The sequence below is a fragment of the Danio rerio genome, chromosome 1 (assembly GCF_049306965.1).
Source record: "Danio rerio strain Tuebingen ecotype United States chromosome 1, GRCz12tu, whole genome shotgun sequence".
NCBI lineage: Eukaryota > Metazoa > Chordata > Actinopteri > Cypriniformes > Danionidae > Danio > Danio rerio.
The window spans coordinates 44,762,950-44,778,058 of NC_133176.1; the positions used below are offsets into that span (position 1 = coordinate 44,762,950).

Here is a 15,109-nt window from a genome sequence, read left to right on the forward strand (position 1 = left end):
AGTGTTTTAAATAATGCCTGTTAAAGTCAATTAAAGAATGATAAATATTAGTATTTAAAAAGTGTTTCATTTTAAATATTTTCTTTAAAAAAATTGGTCTTATGCTATATATTTTTAGATTTTTAATAGTAATGTATTAAGCTCTGTACTTTTGACATAAACCGACATATCAACCATTTGGTAGAGGCTGATATTTTAGAAAATATGGGATGTGTTGAAAAAGGCATTGAGTGTGTTAGCTAGCAACATTAGGAGTTAAGTTAATGCAATCTAAACATTTTTTTTCTTGATTGGGTAGTTAATAGGTTAAGATGGAGTTGATTGATACGATCATTTAGTTGTTTACCAGCATTCTTAACCACGTGTCTAAATCTCTCCACAGCAATACTAATAATGAGATTCAGGCCAATGTTCAGTTTGTTTTCTCACAAAGTAATGTAAACACAACCAGTACCTTGGTCCAAGAAATTCTGAAAGTTAATGGAGTTATTACCACATCTGCACCTGGTATGTCAAATTTAATTGCCTTTCTTTACAAATAACTGCTGTATTTTAAAGCAGAATTCTGCCCTACTAATCTACTACTTTTATTTCAGCTTTAACGACAGCCAGCACATTGTTGATAACCTCTCCTCCAACCTTGTAAGAGCAATAATTCAAATCTAGCTATACAAAGCCAGTATTTATTTTCTTTTAATCATATTAAACATATGATAAAGCTTTCATCTCACTCCTGTAATTTGTCTTATGCTGATAACATTGCTGTATTGGACTGATTCTACTATTTTGATGCTGTGATAACTTGATGGTGACAAAAAAATTATTTTGCAGGCTTGGGAAGGTGGTTATCTACATCAGCCTTATATTTAAAACAAAAGGCCCTCTGCCAAGTCAGAGCAACGTCCTTCAGATGGCAAATTCCCTGTTGTTGAGATTTAAAATGAAATCTAAAAGATCCATCACAGAAAAAGAGCTGCAAGACCTTGTGAATGGTGTCAATGTCACTTATACAAGTGAGTTCTCTTTATAGTTTACATTCCTGTTTTGTCGCTGCTTTGAAAAATAACATATGAGTGCAAAATGAACTGTGTATAAATCTTTATTAAATAATAAATGGTTAAGTGAAATATTTAGATCCACATGTAACCGCACCACTAATTGTTGTTTTATTTTAATATTTTTTTTAAGAACTTGATGATACCTCATTCTCTCTGAACTTTGGATTTGAAATCAGCAACGTAACCATGTCTGAGAAAGTTGAACTCAGGAATGACACCTATGTCGTGATCCAGACCTACATAAACAGCTTTGTGAGTTGTGAGAGAAATTGCGTTATTTCATGCCCATCAATCACAACATTTTACTCATCTTTTTTTTTTCTTCCATAGGTGTCCAAGATCCTCAATAAAACAACAACTGTTGACTTTAACTTCAACCAAATTGCTTTCTTGTAAGTTCACTTTAAGAAGAAATATTTTAATGATTTAAAACAGTGTTGCCAGACGGATAATAATTAGTGTTTTGTACGATAATTTTGACCTCTGTACGATGTATGATCAATAATGAAAAAAATCCTATAAAATACGATAATTTCAGAATTTTATGGCATTTAAAACACATTTCATTGTAATCTTAGGGCTTCTATATATTGATCTAGCTGCATCTTTTGTCTACTGTCTGTGAAGAGAACGTGGAGTTAGACACATTTTCTATCTCATCTCACGTTACACTTTCTCAGCCAATCAACGTGGAAAATGACTTTTTCTTGTGAATTAACATTCCTGCTGCGCATGGCAGTGCTTAAGTCAGTCAGTTTCAGGTACAGGTTGATTGAGGTTGAACTTTATTGCTTTATTGCAATAAAGTTTTGTAAAAGTAGTGCTGGAAAGGAAAGTGAGAAGGACAGGGGAGTTTGCCCATTCAAATGCGTCATGTCAACGTGTTTTTCCAAAGTTATACTTTAAATAGGCTCATGCACACCTCAGAGTTTGTAAAAATTTGGGAAAGTGCACTGCTTTCAAGCCATTTAGCACTATGTTGCCCGTGCATGACGGCATCCGATTTGTACCCCAAAATGAATCCCTTAACATCTGGCAACACAAGCAGGACAGTGACTCGGAGGTGGAGTTTAGATCTTTCCCCTCAGGTATGCCTAGTGTTTTTTTTTTTTTTTTTTACGTAATTCGGTAATTTGCACCAGGTGTCAAAACGCTATCTGACTAGATAATGCCTGTATACTCTCCGTTTGACTTGTGTATGATAATTTTCCTCCAATAAGATAATTTTGAGGTTCTGGTACGATACTTTGACATTTCCAATCTGGCAACACTGATTTAAAAACAGCTTTCATTAGTAGTTTTATGAATGATGGTAGGAGCATGACATGCTCAGTTTATTTATTTATTCATTTCTCATTGTGCGTTTTAATCTCTCTACAGGAGCAATTCCTCCATCATTGAAGCCAATGTCACGTACGTGTTCTCAGACAGTGATGTTGGTGCTTTTGGCTTGGTCGCCTCTATACTCGGAGCTTCCACCACACCTGCTCCAGCCACCACTTACCCTACAGTTCTGAACACTACGATTTCAGGCAACAGCACAAATGCAGCATGGGTTGTGGCTATCATTGTACCCTGCGCGATTGTCATCATGCTTGTACCTTGCTGGATTCTCCTTTGTGTACGTATTATGATGACAGGATGTCAAATATTTGCAATGCATGCTTTGTTTTCATGGTAAATGATATGCTAAAATGTGATTTCCAGGATATTGACGCTTATTTTATCTGTCCTCAGTGTTTGCTGTGTGGTTGCTGTGCAGCAATCAGAAGACGTTGGCACAGGAGACAGTCTTACAATGTACAGTACTCCACTCGAAACAGCCTCTTCTAGAGAAATTCAAGAGCAAAGCCTGGATGTCTATAATATGTAAACTATTATTTAAGGAAATATTTATTTATTTGAAAATGATGCTAATGTAATGATGAACTTGAATTTACGTAATGTTTGGGACAAATGTAGAATGTGTTGATCACTTCTTTCTTCACACTTCATGTATTTTATCCTCATAATATATTTAATTGCCCCCTTTTTCCACAAATCCACATGAATGTGAATGTATTGTCTGTATTGTTGAAATGGTATTTTATTAAAAGCAGTTTATACAAATATGATTTTGTATTGAAAGTTGTTGACACATACAGACACACATTTAGACTCTGCAAAAGACAAAAAGAAAACAATTTATGAAGTATTTTCAACATTGTACTTATCTCCCTTTATTAGGCCCATGGTGTCAGACATTTTGTAATGATGTTTGTGAGCAGTTAAATAAAGATATAAAGCTAGAATCTTCCATTTCAATCTATTGTCATAAAAAGCTTTGTTTTTTTTTAATAAGTATTAAAAATTAAAATCCTGTGGCAATGACATTTATACATTTAGCTAGGTTTATTTATCCATTCATCCATGCATCCTTGCATTTATTCACTCATTCATTTATTTTGGCTTAGTCCCTTATTTATCACAGCGGAACAAACCACCATCTTTTCAGGCATATGTTTTATGCAGCTGATCCTCGTCCTGATGCAACCCAGTACTGGGAAACACCCACACACTCTCACATTCACACACACACTCATACACTACGACCAATTTAGTTCATCCAATTTACTTACAGTGCATGTCTGTGGACTGTGGGGGAAACCAGAGCACCTGGAGGAAGCCCACACATGGGGAAAACATGCAAACTTAACATAAAAAATTCCAATTAGGACTCAAACCAGTGACCTTCTTGCTGTGAGGCAACAGTGCTAATTACTGAGCCGCAATGAAATGCAGCAACTGATCCCTTTGGGTGCAGCAGTGTTCCTGAAGACCATTCATTCATTTTCTTTTCGGCTTTGTCTCTATTAATCTGGGGTCGCCACAGTGGATTGAACTGCCAATATATCCAGCATATGTTTTATGCAGAGGATGCCCTTCCAGCCACAACCCATCACTGAGAAACACATTCACCTGTAGTGCATGTCTTTGGACTTGTGGGGAAAACCAGAGCACCCAGAAGAAACCCCTCGCAAACACAGGTAGAGCATGCAAACTCCACAAAGAAGGGCCAACTGACCCTGCTGAGTCTCGAACCAGCCACCTTCTTGCTGTGAGGCGAGAGCCCTACCCACTGCACCACTGTGCTGTCTTTCCCTGAAGACTAAATAGAAATATTGCACTTGAAAAACTTTTAGATGGTCACTGGCTCGAGTCCCAGCTGGGCCATTTCTGTGTGAAGTTTGCATGTTCTCCCCATGTGAGGGCTTCCTATGGGTGCTCTGGTTTTCCCCACAGTCCATGGTAAATTGGCCATAGTGTATGAGTGTGTGTGTAAATGAAAAGGTGTATGGCTATTTTCCAGTACTGGTTTTTGTCTGTGAACCGCCAACTTATCCAGCATATGTTTCACACAGAGGATACCCTTCCAGCTGCAACCCATCACTGAAACATCCATGCACACTCATTCACACTCATATACTACGGACAATTTAGCTTACCCAATTCATCTGTACCATATGTCTTTGGACTCTGGGGGAAACCGGAGCACCTGGGAGATATCTGCGTGAACACGGGGAGACCATGCAAACTTCACACAGATATGCCGAGGCTCAAACCAGCAACCTTCTTGCTGTGAGGCGACAGCACTACCTACTGTGTCACCCAGAAGTTATATTTTATATTTATATTTCAGGTTTTTTTATACATATTTTCTCGATTTCTGTTTAACAGAGAGATTTTTAAGACATTTCTAAACATAACAGTTTTAATAACTCATTTCTAATAACTGATTTATTTGATCTTTGCCATGATGACAGTAAATAATATTTGACTAGATATTTTTCAAGACACTTATATACAGCTTAAAGTGACATTTAAAGGCTTAACTGAGCTAATTAGGTTAACTAGGCAGGTTAGGGTAATTAGGCAAGTTATTGTATAACGATGGTTTGTTTTGTACACAGTTAAAAAAAAAAGAGGCTAATAATTTTGACCTTGAAAAGTTTCATAAAAAATTTAAATTGCTTTTATTTTAGCTGAAATAAATAAAAAAAAAAACTTTCTCCAAAAGAAAAAATATTATCCTTGCTCTGTTAAACAACATTTGGGAAATATTTGAAAAAGAAAACAATTTCAAAGAAGGGCAAATAATTCTGACTTCAACTATATATAACTTATATACATTAAAATTAATGTAAACACAAGACAAAAAGTTTTATTTTCAAAATATAATTCATTATTAGAATTTTTATTTAAGTTTAACACAGATTTCTTCATGTAAATTATTACAATTATTATTGTAAATGCAATTATGGAAAATTATAATAATAATAAAGTATTGAATACAAACAATTGTACTTATTAAAAAGTTGTATTGCTGTGAGTTGAAAACATTAATTATAAAGCAGAAACAGTTTTGCCAAGTCCTCAATTACACTCAGACAGTTGCTAAGACAGTCCAGTCTGTTGACATTATCGGGGACAATGTGGACCTTTTATTTTGAATGATGTGAGCTGAGAGTGAGAACAGGCAGGATCACAAACAGGATTACTGAATCAGCATATGCATTTTTGTGCCTAATTTTGTGGCCACTGGTGATGCGACAAGGACGTAAGAAACATCAAGCGGTACATCAATGGCACATACAGGTACACTTTGTGTCACTCCAAAGCGCGCGCACACACACACACACACATACACACACCAACTGCATTAATTGCGTTAATTTTTTGTAAAATGTAAAATGCTCAAACTTCAATGCAAAGGGAGACCTTGATTTTTACAGAGTTAGCTTAGCAAAGCCTACAATGAACGAATTTTGGGGACTACAAAAAATACTTCCGCCCCCTGTGAGATCACAAAGGTTCGTTTATTGCGCACCCACACTGCGCAGCTAAGGGCCATTGCCAGAGGCGCTGTAACGCGCAGAGGGAGAAAAGGCCATCCTGCTATTTCCAAAGAGCTTCTCTGTTTCTGTATTTTTTCCAAATGACACGCCCCAAACACAGAAGTGCTTGCAGTTCAATACTAATTATGTTCCAGAGAACTATAAAATACATAGCAAGCATGATTTGACAAAACGCAGCTTCCAGAATCTCTCCCAGTTCAGTCCTGGATTCGGCTTAAATTTCCTCAAAGATGAAGCAAGGAGACGCTGTGATCTCTGACTGAGCCACGATCTGTAAGTGTTTTTTTTTGTTAAAATTGATCATGACATGCACAGTGTCTAGCCTTAACGGTATGTTGTAAAATGATGTAAACAACGGGAATATGTTCACCACCGCTAACGATTTAGCTACAAATCCATATTTATCAGTCAAACTGCTGTAAACACACACACACACACACACACATACACGCACTCTTGACCAGCACGTGCGTCTCTCTGTGTGAGACGGCACAGCAGTGTTTCACTACACAGGCAGCTTTTCCATGCATTTTACATCTCTGAAAATAAAGGCGCAAAAGATAAGTGAACGATACAAGTTACTTACACAGGCATATTCTGGATATACGTGAAAGACGTCATGTAACACGTTGATAAAAAAAACATACAGCAATGCTCTCCCAACTAGAGTGTAACAGCATAAAACAAATCAATCAAGGCTCACACAGGTCTTATCCCACATCTTGTGTTTTATTCTGTCACCAGCGTCACCACAGAAAATAACATAATCTGAGCATGAAAGAAAAAGTACAATAAACATCGGTCCCGCGCACGTGCGCTTATCGTGTTACAGATACTTCATAGTATACACACGCACACACATAAATACACACACAGTGGCACACAAACACTCTTAAAGGAGCTGCATCCAATTTTCACTCATTACAGACACCTGCTGACTGACTGACTGTTAACACAAAACGCGCGTGCTTGTCAGCAGGCGTGACGTGGAGCTGATCCGCGAATCGCAGCACATTATGATGTTGACCAATCAGAGTCACTTGAGGGCAGGCCTTTCAGAGGATCTAGGAAATATGACAGTCTTTTCATGTTAGTTAAGTAGCTGTGTATAATCGAAGTGAGATATATGAAAAAATAACATGATTTCCTTCAAGTGAAATATGAGCACACATTGCTCCACAACCAAGCCTTAAAATTACATTCTGGACCACCCCTTTAAATGTAAGAAAATTAGACATTTTACCATACCAACAGAGTAAAATTACGCACGTTCACTGCAGCCAGTCCTTATATGGGAAAACCGGAAAATGCGGTGGCGGTTTATTTGGGAGGTGGGAAACGACATGAAATGGAATAAGTAAAGAAACCCAACAGTGAGGGGAGCAAAAAAGAGCAACAGAGTGAGAAAGATAGAGTGACAGGTAACTTGTTTGTGTAACGTTAGCAGGCAAATTAGCCTAACTTTATAACTAAAATGCATTTCTTAGTCTGAAGAAGGTAAACGGCTTTGCACTATGAAGGACATTATGTGTTATGAAGTGGTCAATAGATCTGTTGAAGTTGGTGCAGTAACTGATGAAAAAAAATCTTGGTTTCAAACGTAGAACCTAATAATTCCTTGTTGTTTAATGTATAATAGTAAAACGTTGAAAATAAGTATATTGCCCGTTTGCACCACCTGAATTCTTTGACTTGCAATTTTTGACCAGCAGAGGTCAACAGTGCAGTGTGTCGAATGAACTTGGATTCCACAGGCGTTCACCTTATTTGAACTATTCTGATCTGTGTATCAAAGTAATACACTACTTCCACGAAGACATTCTTTTTCTTTTGATTGGCATTCAGCACCTCATTATAGGAAACCGCCTATACCTAACCAGTTACACAGGATCTGCTCAACTTTCAGTCAAGCCCTTACACAAGCAATGTTGAGATGACTCGCTTTGTAAAAGCTTTTTAAAGGGTCCAAAAATAAAAATAAACATGTTTTTTTGCTTACTCCCAAGTCAATCCAAACCCCTGAGACCTCTCCTCATCTTCCGAAGATATTTTGGATAAAATCTCTTGGTTGAGCTATCAACAGCAGGCATCAGACTATTTCAAACTAGTCCAGAAATATACCAAATACATCCATATGGGTGATTCTTTAATTGCAGGTACATTTGGTGGCCAAAACCATCATTTTTTCAGGTAAAAAAAATGGTTTGATTTTTTTTTTTATAATTTATTAAATGTGTTCCTTATTTTCAGATCACAGAATGTTACATAGCATAACAATACAATATTTTCTATGTTCTCCAAATATTTAATTTTACTCTTCTTTTGGCAAAAGTATTATTATTAATATTAATATTATTATTATTGTGTTTATAAAAGCTCTAATTAATAAGTTTCCTAATTCTACAGCAGTAAATTGTTTAATTGTTTAACTTTAATCTAACAAAAAAAATGTGTCCAAAAATCTTGTGTCAATTATTTTAACATACCACACTTTGCCTTAAAATTAGTGGAATTAACCCCCACAACTATGTAAAACACAGACAGTGGTGTCACTTTCCATTGTTGATAAAAGGTGAAGCACTGACAGGTGTGTGGTGGACTCACTCTCTCTCTGACAAAATTATTTAATTTTAAAAGATCTTACACACAGGGTTATTTTGTACATTATCAATACTGTTACTACATCTTCAATAGGAAAACTGAATTTTTCATTAATCACACATTGGACAAAAATATCTTAATCCTTACTTGATTAGTGCCATTTGCAAGTGGAGCAAGCTGTTAAGTATTGTTTATATATTGTTTAAGCATGGCGCCTTATCCCCCAGCTCTTACTGCAGTTTGTCTGGAGTGATTTTATTAAACATCATCTGTTTACACAGATTTTGATAATAATTATTGGCTGCCACAACACAGTACATCTCAGGTGGTCTCTTTCATCAAGTTTTAACCTGTATTACTCTTTCTGGTGGTTTAAATGGACCCTTTTCAAAAGCGTTTAACGGTCATCATATTCTTAAATCCTTGAGAGTTTTTAATATAAAAATAAAACAAATGAACATTTATATGCATTTATAAATGTATTGTATCATCTTTGCGTCAAATTACAAAAACGAATTATCGCTTATGTGAGGTGTTTCTAATGCAGCATCTATGGGCAGGACAGTAAATTTGATGTTGTTCTCTCTTCTGGCTGTTGTTATCAGTCTTGAAGTATTTTTTTTTTCTTTTATTTCAGAAAATAGAATTGTATAAAAATGATTTGTTGTACTCTTAGTTTATGAGAAACTGTACAAAAGCATGCACGTCCCTCTTAACTGGGTGCTCAGCCAAAAAACGCAAAAGGTGCTAATTAAATATTCATCGAAGGCGGCAACACCAAAGCTCCAAAAATACAAATTTATTAAATTAAAAAAAACTGACATAAAGCCTGTGTGTTTGTGTGTGCGTGCGTGCGTGCATGTGTGTGTGTGTGTGTCTGATAGAGAGAGAGAGAGAGAGAGAGAGAGAGAGAGAGAGAACGCATTGCGCTGCTCTCGTGTGCAGTGTGTAACAGCCGTTATGCTAATTAAGAAAAGTCAGGCAGTGAATCAAAATCTAAAAGTTTAAAGTGTTTAAATCTTGTGCATATCACATGTTCTTGTTCAGTATATTTTTAGGCTTATTTGTTATTTGTCAAGCCAACTTGGCTGTTGTTATTAATCAAACATTCATTTAACCACAAGGTTAACAAAGACAGAAGTCACATTTTATGTTAATTAATTATTTAATTAACTTAATTATTTGTTTATTATTTATTTATTATTTAATTTTTTATATGGTACATATAATATCAGTTTGTAAATATAATTATGAATACATTGTGTGTAGCTGTTTGGTGACGTAACTGGAATAACCTAATTCATATTTATAGATAGCAGCATCAGTTATCACATTTGCTGTCACAATCAATTAACGTACTTGCCATTTATTTGCATTTATGCAAAAATAATCATAGAATTATCATTTTTTTTCCCTGACAAAAACAACATACACAGCTCTCTTCAAATGACAGCAGTGGAAATGTTTTAGAGATGAAATGGGTATTGTTTCAACTAGTGATCTTCAGTAGATTGCTATATTTTCTATAAATTATGTAAATAATATCAGTGAATTAGCATTTCTAGACCTTTTAACCTTAAAAAGTTCTAAAATGTGACATTAATATTTTTAAAGTGATAGACTGTCTGGGTTGCTATATTATGCTACAAAAATTTTAAAAGTTTAAGTTTGCACTTTAACTATTTCCAATATAGAAACATAATATGTTTGCTGTCTTCTATTAGTATGTAGGTGAACTGTAGAGGAAATCCACATGAATTAAATCACTAGAGCTACAGTTGATTTAAAAACGATTGCTTGGTTTTATTATTAAATCTAATATCTTCTGGCAAGGCTGACGATAATACAATTTTAATAAAATATTACTTTTACTTCTTAATTTCACAGTGATTCACATTCGATGCATGTGAAGTATAGGGTTGGTTGATGCTCAACTGGCTCTACTGGTTCTGCAGTCTGTGACGGTACATCCAACAAATATGTGTGCAACTTCAAAGCAAACAACAGAGAGACCAAAAATTTTTCTGTTTATTTATACACTGATTTTCATCATGTTTACACAGCACAAAACTCAATTGTTAAACCACGTTTCTGATTATGATACAACCAAAATATCATCCCGTGCTCAGGAGACACCGCATGAGCTCATGCAGGACCTACTAATAATTTTATAGTGTCTTTCGTCATTGCCCTTATCTATTCTGTGCTTTGGATCTATGTATACCTGTAGCAGTAAAAGCAGTGAAACAGGCTGATACTAACAGAGCTGTTTTCATGTCCTTTTATCTCTTTGTCTCTATAATCCATAAAACATTCTCACAGACCATACTGTACCATCACATGCATTTATTTTATGATAATCCCCTTTGTTCCAACTGATCTCTTATATTCATACCTGTCACTGCAGCTGGGTGCAGCACTGTGAAAGGGATGAAGGGAAAAAGTAGGACAGCAAAAGGAATACATAGACAATGTAGTTGCCTCTGAAATGGGTGGATGTGTGGAGGAACTGGGACGCAGTGCAAATGAGGACATTTAGAAGTCACAATAAATTTAATTGCATTCTTGTCATAAAAATGTGTCCTGAAATATTTCACACATTAAAAAAATAACAGACCACTTTTTTTGGTATGGATTTTAGTAAAATGTTAAAACATTTGTGCTATACTATGAAGATATTCATTTGCAAATCCCAGTGTTGACAGGAATGCCTTTAGAGTGGATGTTTTACATGACAGTACTTTAAGTTTGCTAATCCCTTGGTTTAAGTCATAACTGGCTCGTTCAATTACATTTAATATTTGTGAAGTGGTCTGCATCTCCTGCAGCATCATATCACCTGCATATTAGTTGTTAACATCGCATGACTCCTGTTATGAGAATTCTGGCCATGTATAGATGAAGTCAGAATTTTTAGCCCCCCTGAATTATTAGACCCCCTGTTTGTTTAACAGAGAGAAGATTTTTTTCAACACATTTCTAAACACAATAGTTTTAATAACTCATTTCTAATAACTGATTTATTTTATCTTTGCCATGATGAGAGTAAATAATATTTTACTAGATATTTTTCAAGACACTTCTATGCAGCTTAAAGTCAGATTTAAAGGCTTAACTGGGTTATTTAGGTTAACTTAGGCAAGTTAGGGTAATTAGGCAAGTTATTGTATAAATATGGTTTGCTCTGTAGTCTATCAAAAAATTAAAGGGGCTAATAATTTTGACCTTAAAATGGTTTCTAAAAAAATTCTTTTATTCTAGCCAAAATAAAACAAATAAGACTTTTTCAAGAAGAAAAAATATAATAAGACATACTGTGAAAATTTCCTTGCTCGGTTATACATATTTTAGGAAATATTTAAAAAAGAAAAATAAATCAAAGGGGGGGAGGGGGGCTAATTTTTTCCGATGTCAACTGTATATTATTATTCACACATAAATTGTTGTACTAAACTGGGGAAATAACTTTTAAAATTATGCATTTGTATATAAAATCCATTTGTAATCCATATTGGTATCTTGAAAGTATATTAGTAGTCAACAAAGGGTGCAAAAATGTTCTGTTTGAACACCTTTGAAAAAGTGCTACCCCTAATGCTAATTCTTTTTAAATATATAATAATACAAAATTTGTATATTTTCCCAAATTGAATACAGTACTATTGTAAGAAAATATCAGCAGTTGCTGGGCGCAGACTTTTAGTATCACTTTCACTTGAAATGACAGTCTAATAATGTTTAATTGAAATAAGCCTACTCAAGTTATTGCTAGAATGGACATGTATGCGGCCGGAAAATTTCTATCATCAATTTCTAAATTGTATTTTAATAATGTCTACCCCAACCATGACAGTAATGTAAAAACAGAAATTCCACCAAGTATTTTACAAATTAGTTATGAAGTTACCCATTAAATTGTATTTTATTAACACCCCCACCTTATCCTAAACCTACCCCTTACAGTAAGAACATCATGGTTTTGCCAAGTACGATCCAATCCTAGAATAACATCTGTGTTGATTCTGGAACATAATTTTTGTTGGAAAATGTAACCTATTCCCTACCCCTAAACCCAACTGTAAATTATATGCAAAATCTGGTGGAATAGTAATTGGTTAACAATCAAGTAGAAGTGCATAAACCTAACCATAAGGCTAAACGTACCATAAACGGTGAACGTATGCCTTAATTCTGATTGGCTGATTGGAATGTTGTTCCACGATCAACGTAGATGGTAAAACAGGAACATGTCGTACTTGGTGAAATCAGGTTGGCTTCATAGTAATGTAAAAATATGAATTATTATTTTACAGTGTCACAAAAAATATGCTATATTGATTTGTTGCTATGACAACTACTCCTGGATGAATTGGATAAAATGCAACCATATTGTATTGTTTCAAATCGTCAATAAGTCCCTTTAGGGCAAGTCATTAAAGTCTGTGACCATCTTTGAATCGTCTCTCGGGCAGTATGCTCGGGCAATCTGTCTGAATGGGGAAGCATCAAATTTTCCAAAACTATTTGCCTAGCTTATGATTATATTACATATTTGGAATCACCAATTAAATTAAACAGCACTTGTCTCTTTAGTTTAATTCAATTCAATTCAGCTTTATTTGTATAGCGCTTTTACAATGTAGATTGTGTCAAAGCAGCTTCACATAAATGGTCATAGTAACTGGAACAGTGTAGTTCAGTTTTTAGTGTTTAAGTTCAGTTTAGTTCAGTTTAGCTCAGTTCAGTGTGATTTAATCATTACTGAGAGTTCAAACACTGAAGAGCAAATTCATCGATGCGTAGCTCTACCAATCCTGAACCATGCAAGCCAGTGGCGACAGCGGAGAGGGAAAAAAAACTTCACCTGATGGGAGTGAAGAAAAAAAAAACCTTGAGAGAACCAGACTCAGTTCGGCACGACCATTTTAATTTCTCTTCTGGCCAAAAGTCTTGTGCAGAGCTTCAGTCACTGCGGTGGGCTGGAAGATGGCCTCAGCGAAGACTCGTATGTCCCCGGAGGTTTAGTTTCTAAACATTTGAACCAAACAATATCAGCATTTTTTCTAGTTGCCTGAGCTAATGGCTGTGTTATCATCCTCTGAATAATGCCTTGTCAGATTGCGTTGATCTTCTGAAGTAATTCACTACTTGGTCTTGATGGTGAGTCTCCTCCAGAATTGACAGCGACTATTTGTTTACTAGTTTGTGGGCATTTGTGTAATTGGTGTCATGTCATGTGCGTGTTAGACTGTACCTCACGTTTGTTTCATACAGATTACAAAACAAAAAAAATTGTTTTCAAGTATAGTTGATTAATTAATTAGTATAGCTTTATTTGGATATATTTCTCATGTCTGTGAAGCAAGTATTTGCTGAGATCCAGTGTGTCTGTTCTCCACAAAAACTGTCGTAAAAGCACATGTCTGTGCGAACTTCTACAGAAAAACGTCAGTCTATAGTGATCAAGATTGGCTCCTGTATTAGTAGGCGGGGCTTCATTTGCCATATTAACACTTTTTCCCATTCAAAACTATACGAGTGACATGTCTTGTGTATTCTATAATCTTTGGCGTAATCCACTAATGAAACACAGAAAAACAGAATTCAGTGTTAAAGAGCTAGTTGGGATTACCTGAACAGAGAGAGAGAGAAAATAAAACAAATAAAAGACTTGTTAGTCTCCACAGATGACTTCACTTTGTCATAATTATAAATGCTTATAGTGTATCAACTTAAAAAACATTGTCATCTTATTATAGAAAATATTTTCAAGTAAAATGATAGGATAAGCCAACTAAAAATAACTTGGCTGTAAATTTATCCACCAGCTTTGTATTTAGACTTTAATTAGTCTCTCTGGTGGGAGATCCACATTTTTTTAGACTGATGAATGCAGCCCCACCTTGGTTAATAACAAGACGTTATGTTGCAGTGCATTCAGATTACTCTTTATAAGAAGAATCTTGGTCCACCTCATTCTTTAGACATTTAAGTTCGTCCAAAAGTATATATTTGTGCAGCCAACACCCTCTAACGCAAAACGTTATGACTTAGGTGTTCCTTAAACAAGACTCTTTGTATTAGATTGTGAAACACATTTAAATTAAAATTATATATTTTCTTGGTTTCCTTTTTTCCCTTATGCATTTGAGAAGTTATGATGACTTTTTTTTTTTTAGTTGTCATGTCATGACAGTGTGATGTCCTTATTTTTTCAACAAAGAAATGACGTAGAATATGACGCATGAAGGGCACCAACCCACTGTGTTTTATAGATGGAATAATCTAACAAAACATTTACCAAAGAGAGAGAGAAAGAGAGGGAGATTTTTAAAATGTTTTCTTAGATTATTATACTTATAAAAACAGTGGGTTGGTGCCCTTCATGCATCATATTCTATGTCATATCTTTAATTAGGACGTCAAACTTTCATTACATGAGTAGGCAAAAAAAACTTCTCAAATGCATAAGGGAAAAAATGTGTCACACAATCTGTCACAAATAATCTTGTTTAGGGAACATCCAAGTCACAGCATTTTGCAATTGAGGGTGTT

The 15,109-nt window shown here is 35.2% G+C and overlaps 1 protein-coding gene and 1 long non-coding RNA gene across 2 annotated transcripts in view; one reads left to right on the plus strand and one right to left on the minus strand.

The window, feature by feature from the left end:
• Positions 1–15,109, plus strand: part of wu:fc34e06 — an 83,521-nt gene that overhangs the window by 17,250 nt on the left and 51,162 nt on the right. Inside the window, exon 46 of the mRNA XM_073953148.1 lies at positions 383–507. Within this exon, the coding sequence (XP_073809249.1) occupies positions 383–507 (125 nt within the window). The remainder of the gene's footprint in view (positions 1–382; positions 508–15,109) is intronic.
• On the minus strand, positions 2,439–5,187 carry LOC141386139 (uncharacterized). The gene is made up of 2 exons (XR_012407406.1): positions 4,594–5,187; positions 2,439–3,713 (listed from the first exon to the last, which is right to left on the minus strand). It is a non-coding gene; the product is annotated as an uncharacterized lncRNA (long non-coding RNA).